Source organism: Musca domestica, unplaced genomic scaffold, assembly GCF_030504385.1.
Source record: "Musca domestica strain aabys unplaced genomic scaffold, Musca_domestica.polishedcontigs.V.1.1 19, whole genome shotgun sequence".
Classification (NCBI taxonomy): Eukaryota; Metazoa; Arthropoda; class Insecta; order Diptera; family Muscidae; genus Musca; species Musca domestica.
This window is the reverse complement of record NW_026712245.1, coordinates 10,316,928-10,335,068: the sequence shown is the minus strand read 5'-3', so window position 1 is coordinate 10,335,068 and position 18,141 is coordinate 10,316,928. Positions and strand designations below refer to the sequence as shown.

Sequence of the window (18,141 nt, the reverse complement as noted above, 5' to 3'; positions counted from 1 at the left end):
TTATGTGATGATTGATGTTCAAAATTGCTTCATTTCGAAGCACAAAATTAATGTCAAGTCTTTTGAATATTCAATGCTAAATTCAAATAATGCTCACAAAGTTTAAAGAATTAATTTCGTTTTTTATTGCTTTTTCTGTTTACATTGTATCTGGTAATTTCAACTTTGCAAGAGTTTTTCTAATTTTTGTAAATACTTTTTTCGATATATTCAAACTCAAATAAAACATATACATTCAATTTTGTCTTTTTTAAATGTTCAAAATCACAATTTCATGAAACTTCACTACTCAGACAAAAATTGTATAAAGACGATTTTCCCAAGATTTTCACACACATTTTTATTACCATAATTATATGTTCTTTTAAGTTTTATCATAATCAAATGTTATTGAAAATTAACTATGTTATTACCCGTTACATTTTGATTGTTGCGTTTAATATTTTCCACTATTTGGTTCGTCCACACCAAGAACACTGGACACAGTGAAATTTGAATCAATGCCAATAAAATTAAACTCGTTGACAACTTCATTGCATTCGAATAATAAAATCGCATGGACATTAAGAAACAAAAAACAAGAACAATAAATGCTACATCAACACTTTGAATACACCGGAGTCAAAGACAACACAGTTCACTGTGATGGTGTTCCCGATCGATCAACACACGATGAAGTAATATTGCTATGCAGATAATATGAAGTTCTTTAAAAATGCTAAAATTGCAATACGTGTCTTTTTTGCTATTCTCTCACTTTCATATCGACCGAGCGGTGTTAGTTTTTTGATATATATTTTTTCAAGTTTATTGCAGACAAGACACACACATGTAAAAAATATTGTTCCATGAATGAATATAAAAGATATACCCACCCCTTTGGAGAAAAAGACACATTAACGATAAAGATGTTATTTTATAGTTTTCACAAAAAAGCACGTCTTCGGGGGAACAAGGGGGAGAAAGATGGTGTTTACAATTTCCATTTTAATTGCAATGTTCACTGCACCCACCTTCGATGCATATTACTCTGTATTGCAAGTATATTGATTTCTCAATTCTTGTTAACATTTCCATTACATCGTTGAATTTCTTTTTTGCTCATTCTTCTAATAACATAGGAATCTATAAATGTAGTTCTCCAACATGTAGTTGTTGGTAACATTATTTGAATTTCCCCAACCTTTTACTGAATGCATTGAACCATTTGAAATATTCGTTGTTTTACATTTTATTATCATCTTTATAATTATTATTTTTACAACTAAATAAAATCTGTAAAAATAATTTCTTCTTACACACATGATTACTTTCTAATTACAAACAGATAGATACACAATAGTTGATATTTATATATTTCATTTAATTTAAAAATAATCAAAAAATATATATTTTTTTATAATTTTTTCCTTTTTTAAATTCTAATTGAAAAAGCCATTTGTTTGTTTTTTTTTTAATTTTTGTATAACCTTCTAATGCATATTTACATAAATGGTTTTTGGGGATTGTTAATGGTGGACATTGAGACGGTGGATTTGGTGAGATTTTCTTTTCAATTTTGAATAGGTCTTATAGGAATTGGGCTTATTTGTATGTTTCATTATTACACTTTTTAAGAAATAAGTATTAAAACTTAAACAATAAATTTAAATATTTAACTCGGTAATTATTTTGTTGTTTTTTAGTAAACCTTACCCAATACAGAGTGGGAATCGAAATCATGGTATAGATCTGCTGAATTCCTTCTCATCATTTAATTGTATATATGCAATTATTTTTGTTCTTTAAAACGGTAACAACAACAAAAATACACATAAATTAATATAAACAAAAGAAAAATAATTAAAAAAATATGCATTGAAAGGTTAGAATAGTATTCATAACACTAATTAATTAATTATTTTTTATCGTATTTTTATTGCATCCGTCCTTCTTTTTGTTTTGTGTTTTTTTTTTTTTGGGAGAGCAAAAAGTAGTTTGGAAGACTATAATTTAAATTGATTTCTTTCTTTCTTCTAGTAGCTGTTTGTTTTTAACAAAATTACAAAAAAAAAAAAAAAAACGTTTTTTATTTCTTTTGCGCTTTTCCGCTTTTCAACAATTGCTGCGATTAAAAATCTTTATCCCATCCGGTGACATCATCAGGTGGTGGTCCCTCTGGATCGGGTGGATAGTTATCGAAATTAGTTGTATCCGTTACACCCTTAACGGTGGGCTTGATGGGCGGCTCTAGAGTACGATTTTGTAAGCCCCACCAATAGAAACCATCAAACCATCTGAAATAAAAAAAATTATATGGAATATGATTAGTAAAGTTAAAATAAAAAAAAACGTTAAGGAGAGATTTAAGGTAATAGGAATTAAAATAATTATAAAAATTATAAAAAAGGTTAGCTATAAGGTGTGCTTTTGTTCATGACATGATAAAACTTCAGCCATCCGGAGTCAATGCAATAAATCGCTCTCGCAATTTAAGACCTACGCTATGAAAATATCTATCAAAAGCACGTTTGTAGTCCAATTACAAATTTAAGAAGTAAAATTGCAATGTCCGTACTTTTTGTACTTTTTCTGATACTGTGAAGTAATTCTGTCTTTGGAACTCAAAATGTTAATATTCGCCAGTGGCTTGGAAAATAATAATACACATCAATAATAGGAAAATGCCGTATCTAGGGTTTATAGCAATAGGTGGAGTTGGAAGTTTGATATTTCGGGCATTGAAATATTGAACAATTTGCATCATATTTTTGAAAGAAAATCAAGACATTCGCATTCATTCATCTTTACTTTAAATCTTTCGCACTTTTTAACGCATTTTAAATGGGGAAATACATCAAATAAATGTAAACTTTATTTGTATTTAATATTGGATAATTCTGACAAGAAGCGGACATAGTCTTAGGGATGCAAATGAGTAGTTGTACGAACATATTTTACCTCCTGATTGTCTTATTACACAATGAGTATCCAATTTGATCCAAACTTGGTACATTATAATATTATTGTCAAACTTAGATCGAATTCGGAGATGGACAATATCGGTCCACTCCGTCGAGTACCTCCCCCACAAAGGGTCAACATGTGGAATAATTTAAACTTCTATAAAATATGATGTAAGAGTCTGATTATCTTCAAATTACACACATCACAATATTTTTATTAGTCCAAAGTCTGGTGTGAAGATGGAATATATCGGTTGACTCCTTCTGGTACCTCCCCAACAAATGTTCAACATTTTGTATAACCAAAACGATCATAAAACCGGAAATAGGCATCCGGTTCTCTTAAAATTACACACATCACAATATTTTTATTAGCCTAGTTAGTTAGTTTGGTGTAAAAATGGAATATATCGGTCGACTCCTTTTAGTACCACCCCCACAAAAGGTCAACATTTTGAATATTCATGAAGCTCATAAAAGACGAAATAAACATCCGATTCCATCAACACAAGATCTGTTATAAAGATGGTAGAGATCGCACCATTTCTTCTGGAACCTCCCACACATATGGTTCAAAATGTTGAAAAACAAAACGATCAAAGAAAGCGAATTTTTTGCTCTGAATATGATATACATCTGCCAACCCCTTCTGGTAACTCACCCACAAAGGGTAACGATTTCCATTCTTTTATTTTTCATCACCTGCGAAACAAGTCAGTGATTTTTAACAACTTGATATAACTAAATATTTCTCTTAACCAGAAATCTGATATGAATATGTAATTGTTCGAAATTTATGGTTTCGCATATAATTGGATATGAATATTCGATTTTCTTCAAATTTTGCACATACCAATATTTTTATCTGTATTAGATGAAGTATGAAAATTGAATATTTCGGTCATATTTCCACATTTTCCAAAAATGTGCACGTATCTCATATAAAGTATAGGAAGTAGTCGATGTAGTCCAAATCTGGCACGTTTTATCAGTCTTAGGTCAGATACGAATTGGCCAATATAGGCCAACTTCTTCCGAACCTCCTCCATAAAGAATCAACAGTTTGAATAATCATAACTCAACTTGTTTCAAATCTAATGACAGTATAATGAGTATAGATTTGTTCAGGCAATCGACAACGGAGTCAGAATCTTTCTTTCTTAAAATCAGAGTTGGCTCAAAAATGGCAGCACTTGGCTGTAAACGGAAACGAACAATTACTTTATCTACAATCTTAAGGCGGTGGGAGGTAAATGTCTTTACGATTGATTATAGCTGTGGCTCTGACAAATAGACCATGAAATGCCATCAAACACCTATCAAATAAAATAGGTACGACCTGGTCTTTCGTTTGTGGTTGGGTAAAATACATTTAAAGCTATTGCCCCTGTGGATGTATTAATGACATTCAGCCCGAAATATTTGATTTCAATGGTATTATAGATCAGAGGAACATGTTCTACTGAGCAAAATAGATCTAATATTTTACCATTCAACAGGTATTAAAACAGAAAAAATAATTTTCGTAGATTAACAGATTTTTATACTCACTTATGCTTTTGTATTTCACTAATGCCGCCACGCTGATAACCCAAACGTTCAGCAGGATTGTCACGGCACAGCTTCTTGATAAGATTGCGGGCATTGCTAGTAATGTTGCGGGGGAATTCAATGGCATCAATGCCTTTCAGAATAATGTTATAGGTACGCATGGGATCCGAACCGGTAAAAGGTGGAGTACCTAAAAGAAATATCACAAACAATTAGAATCGTTCATTCAATGCCAAGACACATTCACACATACCTGTCAACAATTCAAACATCAATACACCCAAAGACCAATAGTCGGCACTAATGTCATGGCCACGATTCAAAATGACTTCTGGTGCCACATATTCCGGTGTGCCACAGAAAGTCCATGTCTTACGACCCGATTGCAGTTTCTTGGCAAAACCAAAGTCCACCAATTTGACATATCCCTTCTCATCCAACAGGAGATTTTCGGGTTTCAAATCGCGATAGATGATATTGCGTGAATGCAGATAATCAAAAGCCTCAACAACACATGCCGTATAAAATCTAGTTGTGGAATCATCGAAATTTCCCTTATCACGCAGTATGGTCCACAGTTCTCCGCCCAGGCAGGATTCCATTAACATGTAGAGATATTTCTTATCCTTAAATGTTTTAAAGAGCTTAACAATAAATTGACAATTGGCCTCGCCCATTATCTCCTTTTCGGACATGATGTGCTGCTGTTGGCGGGTCTCGACAATTTGAGCCTTTTTCATTTGTTTCAGGGCAAAGGAACGGCTGGCATCGCCATGTATTTGTACCAATTCGACGCGACCAAAACCGCCAACACCTAAGGTGGCAATGACACGCAGATCGGTAAGACTGACATCGCGGAATTCTTCATTGATCCTGTAAAAAGGGGGAAAGGGAAAATTAATTATGATTGCGTTTGTGTGTGGTATAGGAGGAGTCTACTTACTTTCTTCTCTCCAGGGTGCCTTCATCGTCGTAACGATGTTTGATTTCATCTAAATTCGATATTAGCTGGTTGAAGGTTTCACGATCTATGACCAAGCAGGTAACACCTTCGGGTGAATCACAAATGATGTTAGCAGTACGCAAGTCATCCCTGGATGGAAAGATAAGAATGAAAGCATAAAGAAATAATTAATGATTGCATTGTGATTAATGATTGGCTCTTAAGAGGCAGAGAGAGAAAATTCTATTTCTTTTTAAGAAATTCAAATTTTAAAAGATTTTTTCCGATATATATTTTTTTTTCGATTTATGAGCGAAGGGAGAGTTATGGGATTGTTCATATATTCTATTTTCTTCCAAAGAATTAATTATAGGTTCAAAAAAATCAACGTCGTAATATTAGAAGATTTTAAATATTCATTTAAATGATTATCTTCCGTTGCTCTTTTAAAAAAATCTAAATGGGATGGGGTCGATCTCCGAGTGTGATTTGCCAAAATTTTAAATTTTCACTTTTCTTTTAGGAATTCATTATAGTTTTTTATTTTTCTTCTATTAATTTATTTTAAGTTTTTTTTTTTTAATTCAACAGCAAACTTTCGATGACATTTGAAACATTTAATGCCAGGGTTAAAATTCCTGATTTCTTTTTATTTATGACATTCTGTATACAAATCAATAACCTTAAATTGGCACTAATTATACGACCAGTATTCACTGTGAAGGTCTCAAATATACTGGAAGTATCACTTTGGAGATTTTAAAACCCCCTGAAATGTTCACATCTTTCCACATACAGTGTGAGATGAAAAAACTGCAACAAACTTCAGACTGCAGTCATTTTTAAGCCACTTGTCCGACAGCTGTTAAAATTGTTCCAGTGACAGCTAATTATATTGTTTACATACAAAAGCATTTTGGTGAGAATTTTCCAGAAAAAAAGTTTTTCGTGATGAAATTCAAGCGTGATAGTGTGATTTCTTTATATTTGGCTGGAAAACCACAAGTGGCTATCGTTGGAGCACTCCAGCATTTAAATGTGAATAAAACTATGTTTCGCACCATCGCTCGTAACCGTGATACTGGTAGCGTAGCCAACGTCGAGGAAGTGGACGAAAGAAAACAGCAACATCAGCAGAAATGGTTCCAAAAGTAAAGAAGCGACTGGATCGAAATCCGTGTCGCAGTGGTCGAAAAATGACTCGTGAGCTGAACATATCGCAATATTCCATTCGGCAAATATTGAATAATGATCTAAGGGTAAAGCCATTGAAATTTCAAAAAGTGCAAGAACTTAAACCGCAACAGAAAGAAAATGGACTCAAAAGAGCTAAAGGGTTGCTTCGCTTGGCCGAAAGTGGTGAATTGCCGAATTTGGTTTTCCATTTTCTCCGATGAGAAAACAAAATGATCGTGTTTACTTGCCAAAGAGGTCAGCTGAAAATGTGCACCTTCGGTTGGCCATCAGAACTCAAGTGCCGGCCATGGTGATGATGTGGGCCGCCATAACAGCCGATGGTCGTTCTTCGCTCGTATTAATCGAACGTGGCATCAGAATAAATGCCGAATATTATAGCGAAAATATTCTAGAGGGTGTATTAAAGGCTTGGGCACGCAAACATTTTGGCCGCAGACCTCGGACATTCCAACAGGACTCACCACCATCGCACTCAGCACCCAAAAATGGTTACAAATTGAAGTTTCTTGCTTCATTTCCAGCGCTTAATGGCCACCAAAATCTCCGGATACCAATCCGTTGGACTATTGTGTCAAGAGTATTTTGGAAAGCAATGTTGGCACTAAAATATACCAATGTGTCGATCACCTCAAACTATCGCTTCCCCGGGAATGGGCCAAAGTACCGCAGAGCAACATTCGGACAGCGTGTGACGGTTTCATTGGCCGTTGGAAGGCCATAATTTGTGTCAAAAGTGACCATTTCGAACAAATCTAAACTTATTCTAAAAGTTGATGCTATTTCCGAGATTTTTTGCTTTCATTCAATAAAATTTAAAAAAAAATAGTAAAAATTATGTCGTTTGACTTTGTTGCAGTCTCATTTATCTCACCCTGTAATTTTCTTTTTTGATTTACTTACCCTTGCAACGCCTTTTCGCCAAAGAAATCGCCTTTGCTAAGAATTCGAATGAATTTCTCTTCCTGAGTGCCGGGTTGTTTGATTGTGACACGCACCTGGCCTTTGGATATGATGAAGAAGGTGTCACCTCTTGCTCCTTGGCGTACTATATAATCACCCTGTTGATAATGTGTTTCTTCCAATACATCGGAAATCTTGATGAGCGTATCTTCCTGGAGATTTTTAAATATGGGCACACTAAAAAAATAGAGAAAAAAATGATCAGATACAGGAAATTACGAAATAAAAATCAGGTAATTCATAAAACAAAATCACTTTACAAAGTAATGAGGAAAAACTAATGAAAAGCCGCAGCGCAGCTCCGTCAACAATAGTAATAATCAACAACAAATGTAAATAGTATTTCGATGCAGTAAAATTTCTGCAGACACCAAAAAATTATCTCATCTTGTCAGACGGCGGCACAATTCGCAATTCATACATAAATACATCCTCACTTACAGTCCGCCAGTCAGTCAACGAACTTCGAAGACGTTGTTGATCTTCAAGAGGTAACCAACGCACTATGGGTTTTTTTACGTTTATTTTGGCATAAACTCTAATTTCAAAGCTATTGAAGTGAAATTTGGTTTGTATTAATTTTTTATACCCCAAAGATGACTTACGAATTTTCATATGATTTGGGGCACTATTTCATATAGCTGCTATATAGCCGATTTGGCCGATTTGACCCAACTTTTTTGTTTATGAAGCTATTGAAGTGAAATTTGGTTTGTATTCATTTTTTATGCCCCCAAGATGACCTACGAATTTTCATATGATTTGGGGAACTATTTCATATAGCTGCTATATAGCCGATTTGACCCAACTTTTTTGTTTATGAAGCTATTGAAGTGAAATTTGGTTTGTATTCATTTTTTAAGCCCCCCCAAGATGACTTACGAATTTTCATATGATTTGGGGCACTATTTCTTATGTAGCTGCTATATAGCCGGTCTGGCCTATTTGACCCAACTTTTTTATTTATGAAGCTGTTGAAGTGAAATTTGATTTGTATTCATTTTTATGCCCCCAAGATGACCTACGAATTTTCATATGATTTGGGGCACTATTTCATGTAGCTGCTATATAGCCGATCTGGCCGATCGGCTATGATGATTTGGAGAAACATACTGCTCATTCATTACAATAATTATACTTTTGCTAAGCCATTTTGAATGTTTAGTTTTAAATCGCTCTAGTTTACGGATGCACTTTGGCAAATGCTTTTTTATATAATTAACAAAATCTTTCACTTGTTTTGATATCAAACGCATTTGGTCTTCATTTAAACTGATATTATTGATATTCTGTAACACATATTTTACAAGTGCATCTTCTGAGCGATTGTTGCTTCTCCAAATTTCAATAAGCGCTGCATGGACAAACACATGTTTATCTGCAAAACACGTGTTGGCACAAAATAGAACAAAAAAGGCTAGTTACTCATTAATTAACACACTTTTGTTAATAACTTGGCATTTATACCTTTTTGCAATGCTTTGCCATTCACAAGTTACACTCCACGGAACACAACTACAATTTATAGATTTTATATAAAGCTATACATAAACGAAACAATTCACAGTATTACAACAACAGACAATTATGACAAAAAGGGCACCTCGTCTTAATTTTACATACCTGCACTAACGTTTTCCATAATTACACATTTTATTTTTTTCAATTTTATCAAATCAGAAGCACTTGAACTTAGCTGATCTTTACCACCAGTTGTTCCAAAACAAAGTGACTTTCAAACAGCTGACTTTAAAAGCTCGCCAGCAAAAAAGGGTTGCCACCCGTATTGATATTAAACATTTTTTTTCTAATATGGGTATCTACATTTAGGAAATCAGTTAAATTTCAAAATATGAAACCAAAAAAAAATGACTTTATGCCAAAAAATCATGCTTTTTACCCATAGTGCAACGTTTATTTGTTTGCCTGCCTGCCTAGCTGTTTGGTTGGATGGTTGTCTGTTTGTCGTTATGTCTACTCATTATGATCGTTATGATGATGCGCCGCTCGTTCATAGATCCGCATGATGCGGTTGCTCGTTCGTCTCAACATCAGCATCACAGCTTCATCACCATTATGTTTTTATTATTTAGAGGAAGTCATTTGTCGTTGAGAGCATCATTATAATGATCATCAACGCCTTCCAAGAGCCTGTCTGCCTGCCTGGGCTTAGATCACTGTGCGCAAATTTCATTTACTTTTAGGTCTAATACTATTCCACATCAAGGCTTTTTTTGTTTTGTGGTTATGGCCAATGAAAAGAAGTTGTTGGCTGGCTTGCTGGTTATGTGGCGGCAAGCGTGCAGAAACGAAATCAGAGAAAGTTTTATTTGTAAAATAATTTTCAAACATCATTGCTTCCATAATCACGAAGCTGTAGTTTAGTCTGGGGTCTTTCAAAGACAGTCGAAGACAGAAATCATCAAAATAAACATGACTATGGTGGCGGTGGTGGTGCTGGCGATGATGAGACACGGACCACTCATCCACTATCACCACTTATGCTTGGCAACATTGCCGCCACCTCCATTGACTGCTACCGATTTTCGTCTCTACGAACATTTCCAAACCACCGAATGGCAAGCTAAGCGCAACCATCCATCTAAGCTCTCCATCATCAGAAATCATTCAATCGAAAGAAATGTACGAATTCATGGCATTTTTTATTTTGAAGTAATCTTTTGCTTTATCGATGATCGTCATTGGAACGTACATTATTTACACATTATGTTTGTGGGCCGATTCGGAACAGTGGTGCGGATGTATACATTTGCATTTTGCAAAAATAAAATAATGACAAAAAAAGTTTATAAATAGTATTTTTTCTAGATCTATATTGAATGTCTAGGGGAGGATAAAACAGATGATATAGAAAGACCTAGGCATGGCATGGCATAGTAAGGTCATTCTAAAAGGGAAAATGAAGCAGGATTCCAGTACGGCTTTTACATCCCTTTATGATATGTCACAAAAAAGGTCATACAACAATTCCAGGCTTCTTATGTATCATCACCTTAAGTTTGTAGGATAAGCTTATAATTTGTTCAAATTATTACAGAAAGTTTTCTGGTAAGTCCCGAAGATGAGAGGAGAAAAAAGTCTCTAAATGAAGGGAGCAATTTTGACAGTTGAGTTACTGAGAGTTTGTAAATTCTTACTGCTTAATCAGCTGTTTTATGACCGATGTGAAAATGTTTAAAAATCCAGGCAATTATTTAATCAAAAATGGTGTAATACCCTTAGAAAATTAATCTTCACAACGCATTAATTTTGTTAAACCGCTGTTTTACTGAATGTCAAGGCCTGATAACTTTTTGGAATATTTGTACGTGCGAGAGAGTCAAGTTTTACTGGAAAAGTTATCGTACACACCTAATATTTTGAATACATATGGCTGAACGAATTTAAAATTAAATTAAAATTTTACGTTTTTTTTTACCAGTGTTTAAAAAATACCCGAGCGTATAAGTATATAATTGGATACGGTCATTGGATAGCTATTTATACTTGATTATTTTTTTTTTCAACGAAGGCAAGCCATATCGACCATCCATGTTTTAAAACTCCCCCACAAAATTTTAAAATATATTCAAAATTATAAATTTTATATTGAAAAGGAACTATCCGAAATACTGTAAACTTATTACTTAATTTCTGTAACACAAAAACTGATGCGACGTTAATAAATATCGGCCCACTCCTTTCGGTATCTCCCCCGCAAAAAGCCAAAATCTTACACAATATAAATTCTTAAAAATGTCAAATGATTGACTAATTCTGCTTAAACTTCGCCCAAATTTCTACTAAGACACACTTTACGGATTTACTGCATTCCTCACTCCCGCGAACTCAAATAATAACAATAAAATAACACCACATACACCCTGGAATTGTCAAAAGCGTCATATAAATCGAGAGGTGCATTCGAATTGGTCCAAACTTTCCATATAGTTTTTTGGTGAAACCTAGATTATGTTCAACGTTTGTCTCTCCTGCGACCCTACCCGGCGCAGAATTCTATATGAATCTGGAATTAAAGAATGTCTTTTGTTTTGTGGTATCTTGACTGCATTTTGTAATATGTGCAGGCCACAGGCCGAGGTTATAGTCTTTGTGTAGTACGAACGAATTAAATCGTAGCCAAATCAGTTGGCTTCCGAACAACTGGAGTCACCGTTTCACGAGAGATTTGCCAAGAAATCAGTATGACAAATTACTTGTAAATAGTTTGTAAATTAGGACTAAACATGAAGTTGACCCGCTATATGGGTGCAATATCAACTAGTAGTCCTATATTGTACATTTTTTCAACCATTTCATTCCGAAATTTAATTTTTATTTTTTAATTACTGACAGATGGCTTTTACTACCTACTAAAATGTTACCCTTTTTATACATAAATATTTTTTATAATTATGTGTTTTTAGCAAAATATATCAAAAAAGAGTCATTATTTTCTGGTCTCTAAAATTCTATATAATGCTTCATATGACTATCGATAAATAAGTAATTATTAAATCGAATTTTAATGGACAAACATAACTACTTACTTCGAGCGATATGTCCTTGTTAAAAAATTGCGTTGATAATCAGGTTTGTTAAGAGTATTTTAATGGAAAGGAATATCAAAAAATTAAAATTCCCTCCAAAAGACTTCTAACACACCGTCAATTAAAAAAAATAAATAAAAGTTATTCTTTGTCTTTAAAAAAAATTTATAATTTATTTTAGGCTGTTTCAGTAGTTGTGGAAATTGAATTAATCGACACTGAGAATTGACCCTCAAACTATTTTGGCGAATTTCCATATATTCACTTTTTTCTTATTTATTGAATATATGAACTTGCTTGCTTGTTTACGATTACTTGCGTACACATATCTGCCAATTTTTAGGCAAGTTTGCCTTGTAGCAACTTATTTGTATAATAAATTTTAGAATTTCTAATATTGATCGATGTAAAATCCATTGTTGTCACATTTATTTAAATTTTTTATTCAGAGTCTACCTAGAATCGTAAGCATATGTTTTTAAAAATACACAATTCTGGAAATAGCTCCGAAAGGATAGAGAACTTGGTTGGAGTGTAATTTCCTATTAAATTAGTAAGAACACTTCTGTATCAAATTGCTTTAATTATAAAGTGGTGTGACCAAATCTGAAACAAAAAGGAAATGTGTTGATGAGGATTGTCGCTGATATCTACCAACATGATATACTTGATATTGGTTTGTACACGACTTTCCCTCCTCCCGATCCACAGCAACATCTGAACCTATTAAACACTTCACACAGAAAAAAAAATATAGAAGAGTAAACGTTTACTTTATTTTGACTCCTAATGTTATTTTTGAAACAGCAGTAACTCGTGAATGCTTCCACATAAAAGAAAAGCCTGTAGAGTAAGCTTCGTGTAAAAAAATGTTGCACTTTGAACACTCCCGAGTATGCTTTACTCGTGAGTAAAAACGAGCAAACTTAAGGTTATTGAGATTAGCAATGTTTGTAACAATAATTAAATTATAACAAGTGCAAAAAAAAAAAATGAAAAATGTCAAAAATGTTTCGCCGAAAAATACCGCTTACATGGAACCGTTATATGGGTGCTATTCGAAGACGTGGACCTGCATAAGTAATTCAAAACAATTCTGGCGAATAATGCTTTCAATATCATCAAAATACCGAATATCGGGAGGCGCCGTTATATAGGGGGCTATACAAAGAAGTGGACCTGCATACACACTTTTCAGTCTTATTTGAAACAATTCGGAAGACTAATGTCGCTAAAATAAGCAAAATATCGAATAAACGGAGGTACTGTTATATGTGGACTATACGAAGACGTGGGCCTGCATAGACAATTTTCTGTTGTAGGTTGTAGTACTTATTACCAACGTCAAATACGAAATTTGATTCCGGTGAATCGTTAAAATCCTTAAAATACCAAATATCAGGAAGGTACCGTTATATGAGGACTATACGAAAACGGGGATCGACGTGACCCAATTACTAACTTAACTTGCCTATTGGCAAAAACAAAATTATTCTATCTCGATTCGTCCGAAGGATAGGGTGATTATAACGGGCAAACGGACATCGCTAAATCGACTTCGAATTTTACGCTGGTCCAAAATATATATGCTTTGTAGGGTCTAACATGATTTTTTCGAGGAGTTACTAATGGAGTAACAAAGTTAATATACCCTTCATAGAATTGTGGAGGGTATAATAGTATAAAAATTACATTTCAGGATTTTTTGTATATATTGGAAATTTCCCAAAAATACAAATTTTAAAGTCCCGTAGAAATTTGTCAGTCCAACATATGAGCAGAATAACCAATTACAGGGTTATTTAAACAAACTACCTTTTTCATTATCAGAAGTTTGGAAAAAAATTACAAAATAAAAGATTTACCTCACTCATTACTAAGTAATGACTAACAGCGGCGAACCGAAAGTTGTAAATTTGGTAATGGGTACTTTTATTAGGTGGAAATACTGTAAACAAAATAGTCTATTTTGCCATGGTATACTTCTCTGTGAGTGTTGTCGATAAGGATTGGCTCATGTAACACCCATTGATTCGAAATAAATTCTCCTTGACTACTCAAGCTTGTTCGGTATACATATATTAGATATTTTCGCATTTTTAATCGGTACACCCTAATACACAGATTTTTCGCATAACTCTATGATGTTTCCATCACATTAATGTCGTCGCCTCACTTTTTATTTCTTTTCCTTGAAGCCAAAACAAACCGGCAAATCAAATTGCTCTCGTATTTGTAAAAATTCATGGCGGAGTGGCTGGGCGACAGCCAGCGGCGTAAGCTTGTTGACAATAATAATGAAAACATTAGCGTAACATTGTAAGCGTTATCGATGGTTGACTTGCAGCCAGCCTAAAGAGTCTCTTAAATGGCAATGCGTGTTTTTGCTTTGTTTTTGTTTTGATATCAACATTGATTTCACTTTTGTAGGCTGCTGTTGACGCTATTTTGTTGTTGTTGTGATCTACGCACTATTCCATGAATGCAGCAGCTTTGCGTGGTTGTTTGTTTGTTTGTTTGGTTTTCTATCACTTAAAAGAAATGCGGATAAAATCGAAGCGGTTTGGGCCAGTTTGGGGATACACCTCACATACTGAGGAGACATTATCCGTCCGTCCGGCCATCCATCCATCAGTTTTAATGTTGTTTGTGCAAAATGCAGAAAAAGCAACATTGACTTGTTAAATGGAAGGTGGTGGCACTCTAACAACAACAACAAAAACAACAACAACTAAAACATTTATGAAGGTAAGCAGAAATGTTAATATAACAACATTTTAAAAAATATACGCGACGAGGTTTGGGTGGTGGTGCTGTTGGAGGTTGGCTTGGTTTATGGCTCGAACTAACCACAGCCGCTTGGTTAAGGTCATTTCGTTGGCGTTTTCCAAGACATCGCTTGGAAGGTAGGTACTTAAATTTAAAATGTATTTCTTTTGGCTGGCATGTCTTTTTATGGTCATCAGCTGTGTGTGTGTGTGTAGGTGCGTTTAGTACCCGGCTAGGTGAGCATTACAAAACGCTTTCGTCGTTGAGGTCGTTATGCTTTTATTTGGAAGCGGACAAAAACGAAATTCCACAATTTCGTCAAATGATGTGCGGCAAGGAAATTGAAAGTGTTGAGAACTAAATGCGGTGGGTATTTCTTAAATGGATTGGAGTGATTTCGTGGTTATGCGGAAAAGTGCGAGTTATGTAATTTCCTTCACAATAATAATAAAAATAGTAATCATGAAAAAAGAAACTCCCTATTATGTGTGAATTTCGTTATTTATGGAAGATAATAATACAACAATTATTATTATTTTTTTTGGATTTGGGTGTCATAGCAAACGATGTGGAAATTTTGTGTGTTCACCCTAAGAAGTCATTAAAAACTGTGTCGTTGTCGTTTCTTCTGCTGGTGTAAAGAATCATGAGTCACCATCCAAAAGGTATATGGGATGATTTAGGTTGAAAACATAAATCGATGCGAGTCTTGAACATGAAACAAAGTAGCTTCATTTCAGAAAAACGCCTTTTGGCCATGATTACCATTGATGAGTAAGTAATTAACCCACAAGGACAGTTCCTCTATAGGCAAAAAAATATTTGAGTCATAACAAGCTTCTTGAGCCATAAATTCATGTTTCGGACATGTTAACTCTCTATTGATTATGCAGATTTTATTCATATCACAAAAAAAGCTTATTTCCCAAATGAAAGGTGACACATTGACCCCCTTATTGAGATATGGGCATGTCTCATATCTCTTAATGAAATTTTTTGACCCGAAGAGTGGTTAGTGTTAAACCAAGGTATCTTCGATATAAAAAGGGAAACAAGGGAAGCTTTTCAGATGAACCTTTTTAAAAATAATTGATTATGTACTCGGTTTTATCGTTTCGGAGTAAAAAATATGATACCGTCAAAATCCAAACATTCTAGCAGAGGGGGTAAGAAATTGTTGTTATACCCACAGTCATATGGCTAGAGAGGGCACATATCATTCGATACGCTCAAAACGTGCCTCATCGAAATAACGGTTTTAGACCCCAGGTCTCTTTGGATCAAATCCGTTTAAGGACATTTGGAGTCCATCCAGCGATGTACGTCCGTCCGTCTGTCTGGCTGGCTGACTGGTTCGCATGATAACTCTCGAACGGAGTATTCGATTCGGAGTGTCAAACTTGGTACATGGTAATATTATATATCAATATATCAAATATCAAATTTAGATTGAATTCGGAGATGGGCAATGTAGGTCCATTTCATCTGGTACCTCCCACACAAAAGGTCGAAGATATATTTTACTGCACAGAAAGGAAAATTATACTCCGATTTGCTCCAACTTTACAAATCTTAATATTTGCATCAGTGCTAGGTCAGGTGTGAAAATGGACAATATCGATCAACTCCATCAAGTACCTCTCCCACAAAGGATCACAATTTTGAATGATTATAGCTCTTATAAAATGTCCGATTGTTTTAAAATACATAACAATATTTTTACTAACCCATTTTCTGGTTTGAAAATGGTATATATTAGTCCACTCCTTCTGGTACCTCCCCCACATAGGGTCAAAATTTTGAATATCCATGAAGCTCATAAAACGAGAAATTAACATCCGATACTATTCTTGAATGAAAACTTATACTTGAAATCTGAGTTATCCTTACAAGGCCGATTTGACCAATTTTCTGTAGCAATAATGCTGGGTGTAATCCAAAGATTTCTATCAAATTTAAAAGCTCTATCCTTAATTTTGCAAAATATATCTCAAAATATAGGGGTACCATAATATGTGGTTAAAACTATATAAGACACATTTGGCCAAAGAACCCAGAACTATTTTGGGGTTTTGATCTAAAAACGAGTACTTTGCAAATACTAATATTTGCTTCAGTTCTAGATCAGGTGTGAAAATGGACCGATATTCCATTCCATCAAGTACCTCTCCTACAAAGGTTCGAAATTGTTAATAAATATAACCCTTACAAAATGTGATGTAAGAGTCCGATTGTCTTCAAATTTTACACATCCAAATATTTCTATTAAACAAAGGTCTAGTGTTAAGATGGAGTATATCCGTGCACTCCTTCTGGTACCTCCATCACAAAGGGCCTAAATTTTGATTATCCATAAGGATATAAATCGGGAAATTAACATCCGATTTGATTCAGATTTGCCAAATCTCAATATTTTTTTCAACACAAGATCTGTCTAGAAATGGACCATTCCTTCTGGTACCTCAACCACAAAGGGTCAAAGTTTTGAATAACCAAAAACGATCATAAAATCCGAAATAAGCATCCGGTTCTTTTAATATTTCACACGTCCCATTATTTCTACTAACACGAGATTTGCTGTAAAGACGGCAGAAATCGGTACACTCTATCTGGTACCTCCACCACAAAGGGCTAATATTTTGAATATCCATAAAGCTCTTAAAACTCGAAATTAAAATCCGATTTCATTCAGTACCAAGTACTTGGGTTTTAGATTTTAAAAAACAAAGCGTTCAAAGAAAGTGAGATAAGCATCCAACTCCCTTCAAATTTTACTCACAAACATTTTTGCTGACCCAAGATCTGTTATAAAGATGATATATATCCGCCAACCTCTTCTGCTATCTCGCTATCTCTTCAAACGATCTTTTACAAATACAAAGACGAGCTTAACATCCACTTTTCGTGTTGGGGGCAACATTCTTTATATACTTAAACCATACATTTCCTTACCTTTTCAGGAAGTCGGTATATTCGGCTTGACGTATCAGACCGGTACGCATCATAATCGTTTGGAAACATTGTCGCTCAATGGCCCAAAGTTTGCATTCGGTTATGGCGGTGATGGTGGCGGTACGTTGACAGTTATACAAAATGGCCAGTTCGCCCAAAACCTTGGCGCCCGACAAAGTCGATAGGTATTTACCCTCCCGGGAAACTTCCACGCGGCCATCTGGAAAGAAAAAAATATAGAAAAAACATAATTAATATAAATCAATAATACTTT

General features: G+C 34.5%; 1 protein-coding gene across 6 annotated transcripts in view; it reads right to left on the bottom strand.

The window, feature by feature from the left end:
- Positions 1-1,215: 1,215 nt before the first annotated feature.
- Positions 1,216-18,141, bottom strand: part of LOC101900584 (cGMP-dependent protein kinase, isozyme 2 forms cD4/T1/T3A/T3B) — a 163,053-nt gene continuing 146,127 nt past the window's right edge. For all 6 annotated transcript variants that reach the window (XM_059121272.1, XM_059121273.1, XM_059121271.1 and 3 more), the window contains 6 exons: positions 17,868-18,087; positions 7,537-7,773; positions 5,440-5,589; positions 4,750-5,369; positions 4,497-4,686; positions 1,216-2,276 (listed from right to left, as the gene is read on the bottom strand). In XM_059121272.1, coding sequence (XP_058977255.1) covers positions 2,111-2,276; positions 4,497-4,686; positions 4,750-5,369; positions 5,440-5,589; positions 7,537-7,773; positions 17,868-18,087 — 1,583 coding nt within the window. In that variant the 3' untranslated portion in view covers positions 1,216-2,110. The remainder of the gene's footprint in view (positions 2,277-4,496; positions 4,687-4,749; positions 5,370-5,439; positions 5,590-7,536; positions 7,774-17,867; positions 18,088-18,141) is intronic.